This window comes from Microcaecilia unicolor, chromosome 8 (assembly GCF_901765095.1).
Source record: "Microcaecilia unicolor chromosome 8, aMicUni1.1, whole genome shotgun sequence".
NCBI classification, from domain to species: domain Eukaryota; kingdom Metazoa; phylum Chordata; class Amphibia; order Gymnophiona; family Siphonopidae; genus Microcaecilia; species Microcaecilia unicolor.
Genome location: NC_044038.1, coordinates 54,549,247 through 54,566,987, shown reverse-complemented (window position 1 = coordinate 54,566,987; position 17,741 = coordinate 54,549,247). Strand labels below are relative to the sequence as shown.

Sequence of the window (17,741 nt, the reverse complement as noted above, 5' to 3'; positions counted from 1 at the left end):
ACTTTAAGCATACCAATATAAGTTTACACTAGTATCCGGTAGTGGAATTGAGGAACCCAGATGCTGTTGTAGAAACGTCACTCCCTATCTAACATTGGGGCACCTAAATGGAGGAACCCTGTTATAGAACTGACCCTAAAGAGGGTGGATGGGCTGGAGCCAGGGCTATAACTGGGCTTCTCTGTTGAGGCACCCCTGTGTTCCATAGGGACTGCCTTTTCTATGTTTAAACTGTTTTATTGACGATTATCACAGTACAAATTAACTTGGAATATTCATATAGCATTGATTGATAGACAAAACAACATTCTAGCAACATATTCAACATCGCCAAACACTTTTCTTCCCCATTTTTCTCCCCCCTCCCCTCTTAACAATTCCTTGGCAGGTGCTAATATTAGATGTTAAATTACTTTTGTTCCTAATATCATACACTTTAAATACCTCGTTAGGTGAAATAGTGCTTATCATAAAATACCAGAAAACTAAACATCAAAGCTCTAGAGCACTGCCAAGCTTTAGCCCTATACATCTCACTCAACCCCTCCAACCCCCCCCCCCCCCAATACCTCCCCCCCTTGCAAGCAGAATACCGCTCTAGACTAAATTTACTACTCCAGGCTACCCATACTCTCCCATTATTCCACTATTTATCAGGCGTTAACAAGCAGACTACGTCCCCTCGGGCTAAGAATTTGCAGGTATGGCGTCCAAATCTGAAGAAAACGTGCTCTGTGCTTAGGCGATTGTTTTGAATCTCTAGCCTCCCAAGAGGCCAGGAGATGCACCTGATTGCGCCAGTGCCAATAAGCTGGCCCCTCCGATGAGACCCAGTATTGCATAATGCATTTCCGAGCTACCAAGCTCAGCTTCCTGCATAACATTATAGCAGGGGCACATAATGGAGCAAACGCTCTTGGTTGGTCCAACAGAAACTGCCTCTCCGTTCCTTGAATTCTATTCCCCAATCGAATCAAAAACCCTCTTACCCTCTGCCAGAACATGCGCACCTTGGGGCATTGCCATAATGCATGATATAATGAGCTGGGACCCCCTCCGCATTTAGAGCACCCCGAGTTGTCCGGCCCCAACATATGAGCCAGTTGTGCTTTAGACATATACCCCCGAAGGACCACTCTATAGCCACACTCCCTCAGCCTCTCATCTGTTACCAACGCCCGGATGCTCTTCAAGGTAGCTGACACATCCCATGTTGCCAGTGAGGTCCCAAGATCTTGTTCCCATTTCCGCTTAAGATCAACATATTGCCTCTGGGACCTACGCCTAGCCAGTGCCCCATACAATGCTGAAACCGATTGCTTCTCTGTCTGCAACTCCTCAAAGAAGACCCTTAAAAGTTCCCCCATCCGCCCCCTCAGGGGTGCTTGGTTCAGGGATTTCATATAATGTTGGACCTGTGCGTAGGCAAATCTATTGCCCCAAGCTGATCCCACTTTATCCTGAAGAGCATCAAATGTTATCATTTCCCCATTTTTCAATAACAGGTGTTCCAATCTTGTGATGCCCAGCCCTTGCCATCTACCAAATGTCGGGTTGTCTATCCCTGCTTCAAAAACAGGATTACCTACTATTGGGATTTGATCTGTAACGTGTGGTTGGCCCCCCATCTGCCGCATCCACCACTGCCACGCCTCCCGAAGGGGCTGTAGTATTATGCTTTTTTTAAATTTAGAAGGGAGTCGACTACGAGGTAAATGAAGCAGTGCTAATATGTCATATGGAGCAAAAAAGGCTTCCTCCAAGCCTATAGGTGTATAATACTGCGTGGTATTCACCACATCTCCTAGGTGACGCAACAAACACGCCTGATTATATAGGAACACATCCGGGATACCCATTCCCCCCTGTCTCCAGCTCCCTATTAACATGTTTTGGCTAACTTTAGGCTTCTTGCCTGCCCAGCAAAACTGACTAAAAAGACGCATCATCCGTTTCAAATCAGTCCGTGATAGGCGCATGGGTAAGGTTTGAAGGACGTACAACCAGCGCGGAAACAGCACCATTTGGACTAAATGTATCCGTCCCATTAATGACAGTGGAAGACTCATCCAAGAATCTAATTTAGCCTTAGTATGTTCCAGTAAGATTTTAACATTCAACTGATATAATTCTGAAGTATTCATTGTGAGTCGGATTCCTAAATATTTAAAAGACTCTCTAGCCCATCTCAATGGAAATTCAGGATCCCATTCCCTCTGATTCACCTCTGGCGAAGCCAGAGCTTCTGACTTATCTAGATTGATTCGGAAGCCTGAGTAGTCTCCATATTCACGAAAGGTTTCCAATAACGTGTCTAAGGATTCCCTTGGGTTTGTGAGATGTACCAAAATGTCATCCGCAAATGCTGCGATCTTAAACATGTGGGTCCCTAAGCCCACTCCCCGGATCAAAGGGTTTGCCATGATATCTCTGATAAGGGGATCTAAAACTAAAACAAAGAGAAGAGGGGACAAGGGGCACCCCTGCCTTTTGCCTCTCCTGATACAGAAACTTTCCGACTCTATCCCGTTCACACTCAATGTGGCACATGGGTTGGCATATAAGGCAAATCAACAAATCTCCCTGAAAATCCATAATGTTCCAACGTATCAAAAAGAAACTTCCAGTGAACCTTATCAAAGGCCTTTTCCGCATCGAAGCTGACCAACAACGATGCTACCTTCGTCTGCGAGCTGTGCTCTAGTGATGTCAATATTGCTCTCAAGTTTTTACTCACTGCTCTTCCTCCCACAAAACCCACCTGACTTTCGTGAATCAACCGAGGGAACAACCTCGCCAGTCTATTAGCCAAGATTTTTGCCAGCAACTTGGTATCATAATTTAATAGGGAGATAGGCCGGTACGATGTCGGCTCTAGTGGGTCCCTCCCCGGCTTCAACAAGACTATTATTTGAGCCCTATTCAGGTCAGGGGGTATCCTCTGTCTCTCTATTAGTTGGTTCAAAAATCTAGTAATTGCGGGTATAACTCCTCCTTCCATCAATTTATAAAATTCTCCTCTTAAACCATCAGGTCCGGGGGCTTTCAATCGCGGGCTACGGGCTATAACCATACTAACTTCATCTTCAGTGATTAATTGATTAAGGCTGTCCAACTCTTGTATTGTAAGCTTTGGTAAAGCTAGATTTTCTAAGTACATCTGATTTAGTAGGCCGTCTTCCTCTGGGGAAGCGTACAGCCCTTGATAAAAGTCCGAAAGGTTTCACAAATTGCCTTGTCTGATGTGTGAAGCCCTCCCCCTCTTTGCCTCAGTGCCAGAATGTTCTTAGTCCCTCCCCGGGGGGTAATTATTTTTGACATCAACTTGCCTGTTTTATTACCATGTTTATAAAGCATATATCGATAGTAGAGCTGTGACTTGTGTGCCCTCTCTTGCAAAAGTGCATTCAAGGTGGTTTGAAGCTCTAACACTTGTTGTTTATCACCTATCGCATGTGTCTCCCCATATCTCTTCCGTGTCTTACAAAGTTGGTTACTTAAACGCAAGATTTTTCTGTCTCGTGCCTTCCTCACAAAATATGTGTGACTTATAACTTCGCCTCTAAGAACCGCCTTAGCCGCTTCCCAAAACAAAACTGGATCATCTATATGATCTTGATTATGAGTGCTGTATTCCGCCCAGCTAGCTTGTAATCGGCCTTTTAGCACTGGGTCTGAGCTAAACTCTAGGGGGAATTGCCATTTATGTTTCTGTTGGGTCGTACCACTTGGTATCCATTCTATCTTAACCCAGGCATGGTCCGACACCATGTACGGTCCTATCTCCGCTATTGTCACTTCCCCAAACATCTGACGCGATGTCAGAATATAGTCAATTCTCGACTGAGTTGAGTGGGCCCGTGACAGATGTGTGTAATCTTTCTCACCTGGGTGCAGCACCCGCCACACATCAACCAGGCCCAACATCTGGCTCAATTGTAAGAGGCCTCTATTATTATAACATGAAGAGGCCGTCTCGGGGGCTGATCTGTCCAGAGAGGGGTCCCAAGCTGCATTAAAATCGCCCCCCACCACCATAGCTGCGTGCGGTTGCCTGAGCAGAAAATTAATCAAGGTTTGATAAAACTTCCGATCATATCTATTCGGAGCATAAACATTACAGATTAGCAGTCTCTGTCGCCCAACCACCACTTCCAAGATAACATAGCGGCCTTCAGTATCAATCAGAAGTGGGTTGATTACAGAGGCTATGCCTTTTCTGATTAGTATCGCTACTCCTCCTTTTTTGCCTTGTGCATTTGCTGCTATACAATCCCCAATCCACCAGGTGCTGAGCTTGGCATGTTCAATCTGGTTCAGGTGCGTCTCCTGTAAAAGTGCTATGTCTGCTTTCTGCCTATTTAATTGTTGTAAAATCTTAGAGCGCTTTATTGGCGAATTTACTCCGCCTACATTCCATGTTATTATTCTTACTATTCTTGGATTTGAAAGTGTGGAGCGATATCCATAGATGTCCACTTTTGTAATCGAGGGGGACATCCCAGCCTCTGCCCCCCCCTAACTTGCACCTCCACTTTATCAGCATCACTGTTGTGTTCTGCCCACGCTTCCATCAGAGCTTGTCTCCTATTGCCAAGCCGCCTTTCATTGACAGCTCGGGGAGACAGAGCCCCCCAGAAGCCTTCATTACTTACTTTTACATACTTTCCATTTAATACTTGTACCCTGCTTGCATCCCTCCTCCCTCCCCCCGCCCCTCCCCCATTCCCCAAATCCTGTATCCCTTATTCTCAGGTCCACCAATTAGGACCACGACTTCCTTACGTCTCTCCCTCCCCCCTCCGCATTAAACAGTGTTACAATAAACATAACTTTCATTGTCAAGCTGATCAGACACTTACATGGTCTCACCCCTCTTACCAGGGGTTCGAACCGTTTCACCCATTAGTCATGTCTTCCAGAAAGTGTCTTATTCAACAGCAAGAAAACTCAAAAGAAAAGTCTAACTCACAAACCATAAAACCTTAACCTTCCAACTGCAGCCATCTTGTCAAGCCTTTCTGCTACTATAAGTAGTCCATCTTTGTAATTGGCTGGGAATTTGCTGTATTGTCATAGACTGACCAGTCAGTTCTCCTCTGACCCCTCAGTATAACATTACTCAATGCTCTCAGAGTGTTCTCTTCCTCTATGCTATTCAACTTGCATCTGAAGGTGTTGTTCCCAGCTGCTGTAGAAATTCTTTAGCCGCCCCTGCCGTCTCATATGTCTTGGTGATGCCATTATGCGTAACTCGCAGTTTGGCAGGGTATTGTAGTGCAAATCTTATTTTCTTTTGGAATAGCGTTGAGCAAACCTCCGAAAACTGTCGCCTTCGTGCTGCTACCCCTGCTGAATAATCTTGGAAGCAGCGTACTGGGATTCCATCGTACACCAATGCCTTTCCGGTTCTAAGCAGCTGCATCACCTCTTGTTTCTGCGCATAATTCAAAAATCGTAGAATTACCACTCTTGGTTTATTGGTACCAGTCATTTTCATCCCTATGCGGTGAGCCCGTTCTATTTGTATTGGCCCCGAGGCTTCTGGGAATTGTAGTTCGCTAGTTAACCAGCGTGCCAAAAAAACCTCCAAGCCCCGTTCAGGTATCGTTTCTGGCAGGCCCACCACTCGGATATTATTTCTCCTGGACCTATTTTCCAGGTCCTCAATCTTTTCCTCCATCGCCTGCAGCTTTTTTTGAGTTATATCCTGTACTGTCTCCACCTCCGTTACTCTGTCCTCAATTTCACTCACATGTGCTTGAAAGCCTACACAGTCTCGAGAGAGATCAGTGAGCTGTTCTTTTACCTTTTCCAGGTTAGTATTTATGGGGGAGAGCCGGCGATCCAACATATCCTCTAGCACTGAGGACATTTCCGAGGTTATTTCGGCGATCCAGGCCGATGACACTGTCGGGCCCGGCGGCGCCATCTTGTCTTCTGCCCCTCTACCACGGAGCTTGTCTTTATGTAGATTTTTAGCTGCCATCTCGCCGCCAATAGATTTAAAATGTTCGTTGCCGGCCACTCCAGCGTTTCAGGCTGCGGCGAAAGTCAATTTTAATTCGCGGCTTGTGGGCTGGTCGTGCGGAGGGGGGATTAGAGCCGGAGAGATCTTTTTCTTCAACCCCTCGCGGTCATGACGTCACCGGAAGTCCGGGACTGCCTTTTCTATAACAGCATCTGGGCACCTAAATTCTATTACAGAATAATAGGTAGGTGCCTAGGGTGAAAACATTGTAGAGGGTGGCAGGGCAGCAGTAGAGAAAGATATCTAATCTCATGTTTCCCTGCCACTGTTGCCCTACCTCTGCAACTGCACCTAAAACTACTCAGTACTATTACAGAACCTTTCAGTAGAGGTCTATTGTCAAATGCTGTTGTCCCACCCTCCCCTCTTGGGGGAGGGCAGGACCTGGCAGCTCTTGAATGAGGGCTTCTGCTGAAAAGGTCCAATGTTAGTACTGAGTATCTTCTGCATTAACAACAGTGGCAGTGGAATGGAGGGAGGGTACAGAGAAGGGGAGATGCTGAACCAAGGGAGGGGGTTAGGAAGGGGAAGAGAGAAGAAAAAAAGGTTGCTGGCCACGTGAGGGGGGGAGGGAAGATATTGGACCTTGGGGACAGCTGAGGCCTTGAGCCACCCCTGGGGGTTGGGGGGAGGCACATAGGGTATCAAATACTCTTGGGCTGGAGCTTAATCAAAAGCACATATTTATTGAGTGACTGGGATTTATTAACCACCTTTATGGAGAGATTCACCCAAGGTGGTGATCAGTATGACAAACTTGTGTAAAATTAGAAGGGCTAGGTACAAAGGTGGCATTAGGTCTGAGCACTCATAGCCAGTTCTCAAAGAGAATAGCCCTCTACTTCTTTTCCAGCCTTTCCCTCCCAGGTAGCATACAGGAACAGGTGCTAAAGTAGTAAGCCTGAATAGAAGAGGCACTCCTTATTCTATATCCCCTCCAAACAGTAAACAAACTTTGGCTAGGGACAGCAGCAAGGAGCTGGAGAGAGGGAGATAAAGCATAAAAGCACTGGGGATCAGCTAGCAACAAAGCTAGGAGATATAGATAAGCGCTCACAGGAAAATGGGATGAGAGAAAATAAAGTGAGGGAAAAGGAGATGCAGCCCCCTACAGGGGGAACTGAAAAATGCAGGAAGGAAAGAGTGCAATGAAGGGATTTGAGGAGGAAGAATGTATACCAGAAATAGAGGGAAGAGTGCTGGGGGAGCACAAAGAAGTGACAATGTCCAAGAGAGAGGAGCAAGATCTGTGGAGAAATGAGTAGGGGGAGGACCATGAAAATAGGAATAAATATAGGAGAAAAGCGCACACAAAACAGGTGGGATATAGCAGCTACAGGAGCAGGAAAGTATGGAAATAAGGTTGAGGTGCAGGAAAAAAGCACTTGATGGAGAGGGAAAACAAGGCAAGAGAGAGAGAGAGCGCACAGGAGCAATCTGCTCTTTTACGTGCCAAACAGGATTATTATATCCAACTGACCAACTCTCTTGGCTCTAATCCTCGACTTCTCTTCACCACATTGAACTCTCTCCTCAAGGTGCCCCTTCCCCCAACTCCCCCTTCATTATCTCCTCAGACCCTTGCTGAATTCTTTCACAACAAGGTTCAAAAGATAAACCTTGCTTTCTCTACCTCACCACCTCTCCCTCCACTAGTCCGTCCCCCTCTCTCTCCTTCCCCTCATTCCCTTTCCTCCTTTCCTGAAGTTACTATTGAGGAAACTACACTTCTCCTTTCTTCCTCAAAATGTACCACCTGTTCCTCTGATCCCATTCCTACCCACCTTCTTAATGCCATCTCTCCTACTCTTATTCCTTTTATCTGTCACATTCTCAACCTCTCACTTTCCACTGCAACTGTCCCTGCTGCCTTTAAACATGCTGTGGTCACACCTCTCCTTAAGAAGCCTTCACTTGACCCTACTTGTCCCTCTAATTACCGACCCATCTCCCTCCTTCCTTTTCTCTCCAAATTACTTGAGCGTGCTGTTCACCGCCGCTGCCTTGATTTTCTCTCCTCACATGCTATTCTTGACCCATTACAATCTGGTTTTCGCCCTCTCCACTCAACCGAAACTGCGCTTACTAAAGTCTCCAATGACCTATTACTGGCTAAATCCAGAGGTCAATATTCCATCCTCATTCTTCTTGATCTTTCCGCTGCTTTTGACACTGTCGATCACAGCATACTTCTCGATACCCTGTCCTCACTTGGATTCCAGGGCTCTGTCCTTTCCTGGTTCTCTTCCTACCTCTCCCTCCGCACCTTTAGTGTTCACTCTGGTGGATCCTCTTCTACTTCTATACCTCTGCCTGTCGGCGTACCTCAGGGTTCTGTTCTTGGTCCCCTCCTCTTTTCTATCTACACTTCTTCCCTTGGTTCATTAATCTCATCCCATGGCTTTTCCTACCATCTCTATGCTGATGACTCCCAAATCTACCTTTCTACCCCTGATATCTCACCTTGCATCCAAACCAAAGTTTCAGCGTGCTTGTCTGACATTGCTGTCTGGATGTCTCAACGCCACCTGAAATTAAATATGACCAAAACCGAGCTTCTCATTTTCCCCCCCAAACCCACCTCCCCGCTCCCCCCGTTTTCTATTTCTGTTGATGGCTCTCTCATTCTCCCTGTCTCCTCAGCTCGAAACCTTGGGGTCATCTTTGACTCTTCTCTCTCCTTCTCTGCTCATATCCAGCAGACCGCCAAGACCTGTCGTTTCTTTCTTTACAACATCCGTAAAATCCGCCCCTTTCTTTCCGAGCACTCTACCAAAACCCTCATCCACACCCTTGTCACCTCTCGTTTAGACTACTGCAATCTGCTTCTTGCTGGCCTCCCACTTAGTCACCTCTCCCCTCTCCAGTCGGTTCAAAACTCTGCTGCCCGTCTCATCTTCCGCCAGGGTCGCTTTACTCATACTACCCCTCTCCTCAAGACCCTTCACTGGCTCCCTATCCGTTTTCGCATCCTGTTCAAACTTCTTCTACTAACCTATAAATGTACTCACTCTGCTGCTCCCCAGTATCTCTCCACACTCGTCCTTCCCTACACCCCTTCCCGTGCACTCCGCTCCATGGATAAATCCTTCTTATCTGTTCCCTTCTCCACTACTGCCAACTCCAGACTTCGCGCCTTCTGTCTCGCTGCACCCTACGCCTGGAATAAACTTCCTGAGCCCCTACGTCTTGCCCCATCCTTGGCCACCTTTAAATCTAGACTGAAAGCCCACCTCTTTAACATTGCTTTTGACTCGTAACCACTTGTAACCACTCGCCTCCACCTACCCTCCTCTCTTCCTTCCCGTTCACATTAATTGATTTGATTTGCTTACTTTATTTATTTTTTGTCTATTAGATTGTAAGCTCTTTGAGCAGGGACTGTCTTTCTTCTATGTTTGTGCAGCGCTGCGTATGCCTTGTAGCGCTATAGAAATGCTAAATAGTAGTAGTAGTAGTAGTAATTAGAACACGAAGAAGAGGTAGGAGAAAGTATAAAGCAAACTATCTCTATTTATAAAAGGCACCTCCAACGTTCTATGAGGCAAAGTTACCCAGCATTCCAAGTAAAGTTGGTCATGGTGTAGATCACTTTTCCACCATGAGTGTCTGCCCCACCCTCGCGTCACAACGTGATGACGTAGAGGGCGGAGCACATACACTGACCAAAAAAAAAACACAGCCGTGAGAGCGAAGGAAGGGAGGGAAGCAGGCAGCCAGCCACAACGTTGGAGGGAGGGAGGGACAGAACGAAAGAACCACCGAGCCAGCCGGACACCCCCCCCCCCCCCAAACACACCGCCCCTCACCCCTATACTCCCACCACTACCATGCCACGCCCCCCCTAATCACCGCCTTAACCCCCCCCCAAAGTTCACACTACCACCCTCCACCCCCCCCCCCAACATGTTGCCACCGCTCCCCACCTCCATCCCCCCCCCTAAGGTCACAACGCCCACTGCTCCATCCTGCACCCCCCCAAAGTCGCACCACCCACTGCTCCACCCTCCACCCCCCCCCCCCCAAACAGGTCGCCGCCGCTCACACACCCCCTTTGTCCTACATCAGCTGAGCGCCGCTTACCACCCCCTCTCCGTCCGATAGAAAAACAAAATTACAAAAAAACACCTGCAAAAATGGTTTCACGAAAGAAGCAAGGCCCCGCAGCCACTGTTCGGTTGTCAGCTGTGCATCCACTCCTCGCTACGGGGTACACCTCCAGGGGCAGTGACGTCAACGCTGAGAGGAGGAGCAGATGCACAGCTCACAACCCACGGCTGGCTGCGGGGCCCCGCTTCCTTCGTCAAAACATTTTGGCAGGTTAACTTTTTTAATTTTCTTTTTCTATCCGACGGAGGGGGAGGTGCCGCTCAGCTGATTTAGGACATAGTGGGGGGGGGAGCGCCGGCGACCTGTTTGGGGGGGGTGGAGGGTGCTGCAGTGGCTGGTGCCACCTTGGCGGGGGGGGGGGGGAGGGTGCAGCACTGGTTGCTGCGACCTCGGGGGGTGGGTGGACGGGGCAGCGGTGGCAACGTGGGGAGGGAGGGTGGTAGTGGTGGCAGCTTGGGGGGGTGTAGGGGTGAGGGCCGACAACTTTAGGGGGCGCAGAGGGGAGGGGGTCCACAGTTCTGAGAGGGGGGAGGGGTACTGAGGCCGAAGGGGGAAAAGGGGGGTCCTGAGACCTGAGAAGAGGGGCAGAGGGGGACCAGAAGGTGGGGAGGGGTCCTGCAACCATACAGAGGGAGGGGGGGAGCTCCACCACACACTCTGTCTCACACTGTGTGACATTCACACACTCGCATACACTCTCATTCTCACACACACACTCGCACCCACACTCACTCTCTCTTTCTGTCACACACAAACTCTCTCAAACATACACACACCGAGGAAAATCTTGCTAGCGCCCGTTTCATTTTTGTCCGAAACGGGCTTTTTTACTAGTTACCTTATAAATGTAAGAGAGAAACTTGCTTATCCAGAAAACTAAGCAAGATACAGCAACGGTTGAAAAATAGTTTACTTCCTGAAAAAGAATATAAATTAACTAATTTATGAAAGACATCATACATCCCAGCCCTTCAAAGCAGTGTCAGAGAGAGAATTTCCAAAGAGGAAGCTGTTCAAATTGCTTGATTCAGTTTGATCTGACAACAGACGCATCCTCCAGCTAGCCATAGAAGCCTGCATAATGTCTTTCTATTTTGTGCTAACAGATTGAGCCTGTAGGTATCAGAAAAATTGTTTATTTTGAGAATAGATTACATTTCTTTTTCTGGTATCCATATAAACTGCTCATTTCTACCACTTTAAAATGTTTGTTTTATTGTATATACATTTTTTAGGGATGGGAGGGGGGAAGAAGTGCATGAGTGTGTGTGTGGGGGAGTGATGATTAAGAGGCCAACAGCTTGCTCATAAGCCTGAGCCCAAACCCAAAGTCTTTTAAAATACCTAGCAAAGGCTACGGCTAGAAGTAAAATAAACAAGCAGGTGAGAAAATCTGCAATACAGGAACCTGTAGACATGCTGGAGAATCCTAAACCAGGTAGTTTTATTGCAGCTATTATTAGAACAGCTGCACCGTGTACACCTGAGCCAATTAAAAAAGTTACTAAATTCATGCGTAATTTAAAAATATTTGGTGCAGACTTCATCAAAGCTTTATTCGTCCTCCCCTTCCGCCATCTTCTTTTCTATCCCAGTCCTCCACAGAAATGTCACTCTCCAGGTTCCACCTTCCCCAGTTCTCTCCCCAACTTGTCTTGAACTCCTCCTACACGTGATCTCCTTCCCCTCCCCCCCCCAAATTTAACCCCCAGCTTTCTGTGCTTCCTCCACTGCGCAGAAACCTCCCTGCTTTCTCCCCCCTGAAATCCTCTACTTGGATTTCAGCAAAGCCTTTGATACGGTTCCCCACAGAAGACTAGTGAATAAGCTGAAAGGGCTGAACTTAGGACCAAAAGTGATTAACTGGATAGGAAACTGGTTGACCGACAGGTGGCAGAGGGTGATGGTAAATGGAATCTGCTCAGAGGAAAGGAAGGTGAGCAGTGGAGTTCCTTAGGGGTCGGTGCTACTCCGATTCTGTTTAATATATTTGTGAGAGATATTGTTGAAGGGTTGGAAGGAAAGGTTTGCCTTTTTGCAGATAGTCAATAGAGTTGATACCCTGGAGGGAGTAGAAACAATGAGGAGGGATCTCCAAAAGTTAGAAGAATGCTCGAGGGTTTGACAGTTAAAATTTAATGCCGAGAAGTGCAGAGTGATGCACTTTTGAGAAACCCAAAGGAGAGATACTGAATAGGAGGGGAAAGATTAGTAAGCTCAACTCAGGAGAGAGACCTTGGGGTGTTGGTGTCAGAGGATATGAAGGTGAAGAAACAATGTGACAAGGCGACGGCTGTGGCCAGAAGGATGCTAGGCTGCATAGAGGGGGGTATAACCAGCAGAAGAAAGGAGGTGTTGATGCCCCTCTGCAAGTCGTTGGTGAGGCCCCACTTGGAGTATTGTGTTCAGGTTTGGAGGCCGTAACTTGGTAAAACTGTAAAAAGACTGGAAGCGGTGCAAAGAAAAGTTACAAAAATGGTATGGGATTTACGTTGCAAACCGTACGAGGAGAAACTTGCCAACCTGAACAAGTATACCTTGGAGGAAAGGAGAAACAGGGGTGACATGATACAGACGTTCAAATATTTGAAAGATATTCATCCGCAAACTAACCTTTTCTGGAGACGGGAAGGTGGTAGACTAGAGGACATGAATTGAGGTTGAAGGGGGGCAGACTCAGGAGTAATGTTAGGAAGTATTTTTTCATGGAAAGGGTGGTAAATACATGGAATGCCCTCCCGCGAGAGGTGGTGGAGATGAATACAGTAATGGAATTCAAACATGCATGGGATAAACACAAAGGAATCCTGTTTAGAAGGAATGGATCTACGGAACCTTAGCAGAGATTGGGTGGCAATGCTGGTAATTGGAGAGTAAAATCAGTGCTGGGCGGATTTCTACAGTCTGCGCCCTGATCGTGACTGAATAGATAGGGATGGGCTAGAGTGTAAATTTTAAGGGGCTTTGACGTTAACTTCAGAACTTTTAGTACAGGAACAGTGCTGGGCAGGGACAAATAAAACTCGGGTATACATATAAAGTATCACATACCATGTAAAATGAGTTTATCTTGTTGGGCAGACTGGATGGGACCGTTCAGGTCTTTATGTGCCGTCATTTACTATGTTATGATACTCTGGGCTGTAGCTCTTTTTCCTTTGTTCTCCTATTCTCTCTCACTTAACCCCAAGTAAGGCCCACATCACTCTCTCTCCTACCACCACCTTCAATCACACAGTCCCAGCTGCTCTGGGTCCTGCACAATTGCAGTCATGCAGCAAGAGGATAAGAGCAGCTATATGTCAGACTGCATCCTCCTCCTTTGCTACCCAGTCAAACTGCTTATTTAAGCTGTACAGTTAACTGTGGGCAGCAGAGGAGGAAAGGGTGGTCCAATGCAAAGCCATTCTTCTCTTGCCACCTGATCAGGTGTGACACAGAACAAACTGGGGTTATGTGTCACGTTCAGCGTAGAGTGGGAGTGGAGAAGGAGTGTTGCTGGCTACTGCTGCCTATGTATTGTGCAGCATTTCTGTAGGATTCACTGTAGCATGCGTATGAATCCGGATTGCAAGTGGCTGGCTAGTGGAGTGAATTTAATATCAAATGACTGAAAAAAAATGAAAATAGAATCCTTTACCTACATTTTTAGATAATTATATGCAGTGTAGATATCTAACCAATTGCTGGGGCTCATACTGAGGGCTGTTGTTGGATTATAGAGAAAAGGTGGGGCCTAAGCAGAGACCCCAGTGACTGGGACGTGAGGCTTTATACTTTTAACCCACTCCTCTCCAGGTTTGAAAGGATAGAAGGCCTATTGTGTTGGCATTTTAACTGTGTGGGATGGATGCTAGGTCAAGACAAAGTCAGTCAGTTAAGCTAAGAGTAGACAATAGGAGATCATGTATGCTTTTGCCTCTAATATTGTTGCTATAATGAATCACAATACAAACTGCAACCATTAGTAAATGTTTTTCTATTTGAATGATTTCAGTGTTTCACGGCTCAACTTTAATTCAGCACCAAAAGGCACAGTTCATCAGCTACCATAATTGATTTTTTTTCTTTTAAATACAGGCAGTATAACTGTTGCAGGGGAGGGGGTTGTTGACCAGCTGAAACACACATTCAACTCTTTCCTCTCCCTTGCATGACTGTGTTAAGCTTTAAGCCCTTGGTTTTCACTGTAGGGCCACCAACAGGGCAGGTTTTCAAAATACTACTCCTACTAATCATTTCAGTAGCAGTGCCAGACATATGCATTGCTGTATACATTATATGCAGATGTTTTCTCTGTCCCTAGTGGGCTCACTATCTAAGATTTTGTACCTGGGGTAATGCAGGGTTAAGTGACTTGCCCAGGGTCACAGGGAGCTGCAGTGGGAATTAAACCCTAATGAATATGCTTGAAAAAGATTTGCATGCAAGTCTCTAATGCATATTCATTAGGGGCATCCTGAAAGCTTGTTGGTGGTCCTTGAATTCTGGGAGTAAAGAACAAGGTAATAAGTACTTACCCCCTCACTATAAAACTGCACACCCAACTTGACAATTAGGGGCCTTTTTACTAAGCTGCGGTAAAAAGGGCCCTGCGCTAGCAGCGGGAACCGTTTTTGCTGCGCGCTGAAGCCCTTTTTACCACAGCGGGTAAAAAGGCCAAAAAAGACATGGTCATGCGGTAAGATTGCTCTTACCACGTGGCCATGCAGGGGGGAGCACTTTGCACCACTTATTGAGGTGGCAGTAAGGGCTTCCACGGTAACCCCCTGCGGAAATATTTTTTATTATTTCTGCTTGTGTCAGAAATGCCGCGAACTGGGGTAGAACTACTGCCGGCACCCAACGGTAGCTCTAGATTGGCCCACGGTGGGCTTACCACCACTTAGTAAAAGGGCCCCTTAGTTCGCAAAGTTGCACACCCAAGTTGTAGAATAAGGTCAGTTACGGGCATAACTTAATTGAATAATTAGAGGGTAATTGGCTTTAACAACAATTATTGGCAATAATTGTTAGCAGTTACACACATAAGTGCCCTTAGTCATTATGCTACAAAATGTGCACACAATTTCCACAGCATGCAACTATAAGAGGGGTGGGGGGTGGACCTGGGAGAGGCATGGGTGGGGGTAGTACTTGCAGTTAAACACCTAACTGCCTTCATTTAGGCACAAACATGTACACCAGCCATTTAAGTAGCATAAATGTTCACGCCTAAAGCTAGGTATGTAATTGCAGACTTAGATAGTATTCTATAATGGCAATTGTGTGCGCAGTTACTGATATATATATATTCACACTCAGCACACATCATTCCAGTATCCAACTTTAGGCAAGCTTTTGCGAATTATCCCCATCCCCCGGATTCTATATAACAACCATCATCACTAATTGGCAATAATAGAAATCTACACACGTTTTTTTAGGCATATTCTAAAAAGGGGCACACGTAAATTCTAACCTGCATAGCTGAAAAGGGGGAGCAGCCATGGGAGGAGTGTGGGCACGTCTGGGGCAATGTTCCCTCTAAGCGGACCACATAAACAATTGCACATACATTTTAGGAGCATCGCTTATAGATTTTACATGGCTCACACAAAAAAATGTTTGTGCTATATACAGAAATGCATTGCTAATACTGGCGCTCAAAAATTTTTGATTTTTAAATCTTGTTGCTCACATGAAAAAAAGTTTGCACACACCAGGCCACTCCTTAGAGGAAACATTGGTCCAGGGTGTTACTCAAATTTACATGTGTTGTTATAAAATTCAGGGGAGAAAAAAGAAGAGGTTCACACCTTCCACAAAATCACCAAGGAGAACGAATGCAGAGTGGAAGAAAATCCAATCGAAGAAACCAGTCAAAACTCACAGAATGAAAACTCCAAATAGACTTTATTGGGTCCTAATAAAGTCTATTTGGAGTTTTCATTCTGTGAGTTTTGACTGGTTTCTTCGATTGGATTTTCTTCCACTCTGCATTCGTTCATAAAATTCAGGGGAACATGCCAACCTTTAGGCACATGTATATATACCAGGTTTTCAGTGCCTTAAGTGGCCACACCTAAAGGTAGGCACATTCCCTACTCCTATGCTCTATTATATTCATATTTTATGTAGATTTTGCTCACACCTTTTTCAGGTACTCTGGATATTTCTCTGTCCCAGGAGGGTTCACAATCTAAGTTTGTACCTGAGGCAATGGAGGTTTAAGTGACTTGCCCAAGATCACAAGGAGCAGTGGGATTTGAACTGGCTACCTCTGGATTGCAAGACTGGTGCTCTAACCACTAGGCCACTCCAGCCCACAGATGACTTGCTTTACAGTGATGATTACAGAACTTACTGAGGCAGCACTGTGTGCACTCACCGCGCCTAATTTTAGGCATGTTAATTAACGCTAGGCACTTTACTCGGGTGCATCTAGATTTTGGATGCCATTTACAGAATCTGGCCCTATGTATCTTAAGGAAGGTGAAGACTGTTGAGGATTCATTCAAAGTTTAACCACTACTACTCTCCACTCTGGTAGGGTACATTTTATGCTTGATTTCCCAAAATACTATCCTTGTGGTTTCTTTTTGATTGCTTGTGGATGGGAGAATGAGTTCTAGGAGTGATCCTGGGAAAGTCAGTTCTCTAGGAGGGCTGTATATTTGATATTTGTAGAACAGTAGCAAGGTAAATGTACCTAGTTGGTCATTGTTTCTGGGTGAAATATATACTTGAGTTAGTACTGGGTTTCTTCCTTCCAAAAGAAAGGAAGAAAAATGCTTTCCCTCATTATGGAACTAAACCCACCACTGACAACTAACATGCCCAATTTAATTTTTTTTTCCAGACGTCCCCAGCATTACACAACTATCGAAATGAATGATCAAAGAGAAATAATATCAGACTATTGAGTCTCTGCCCCCAAAAATGGATCTGCCAGCATAGTATTATTCATTGCCCACCATCTCCAGGATGGAGCAGAGAGACCTGGGGGATTTGCAGAGCGCTGTAGGCTTGCGAGAAGATCAAGACTTGCCACATCAGCACCCATCAGGATTGCATGGGTTCTAATATACTGTATGTGCAAACTTTCTCTGCATTAATTTTGGATACAAAGAGCTTCATTTCCTTTACAGTTATTTTCTACATTGTAAAAAAACAGATTCATTTGTAGTACAAGAGGCTGCTGCCTGCCCAAGAAACATTTGGAAAATTCAAATATCACAAATACAGACTTTGTTCCTTGGATTTGTGTATTTCAAATATAATTGCATAAAGAATTTTCTTTGTAAAATTTTTGTCAAGTTTGACAACTTTTGTCTCTGTTGCCATTATTATTTTCCAATAAAAGAAAATAAACCGAGGAAAAAAATTCTGTCAAGTTGACTTAAAGTACTAATGCAACACTAAATAAATGATTGACTATCTTAAAATGTTATAGGGCTGCAGTAAGATATAGAGCTATATATGCTGGAGCAGGGACTTTTTCATAAATTAAATTGTTTCCCTTTTCAATGTGAAAGAATACAAAGCATAGCGCAAAGACTTCTCACCTTATGATGTGCTCCTGGCTTGCCTTTGCCCTTGCCCTGCTCAGTGTTCAGCA

The 17,741-nt window shown here is 45.8% G+C and overlaps 1 protein-coding gene across 5 annotated transcripts in view; it reads left to right on the top strand.

The window, feature by feature from the left end:
- Positions 1-17,057, top strand: part of LOC115476154 — a 184,846-nt gene extending 167,789 nt beyond the window's left edge. For all 5 annotated transcript variants that reach the window (XM_030212359.1, XM_030212360.1, XM_030212361.1 and 2 more), the window contains exon 14: positions 16,983-17,057. In XM_030212359.1, coding sequence (XP_030068219.1) covers positions 16,983-17,046 — 64 coding nt within the window. In that variant the 3' untranslated portion in view covers positions 17,047-17,057. The remainder of the gene's footprint in view (positions 1-16,982) is intronic.
- Positions 17,058-17,741: the final 684 nt, after the last annotated feature.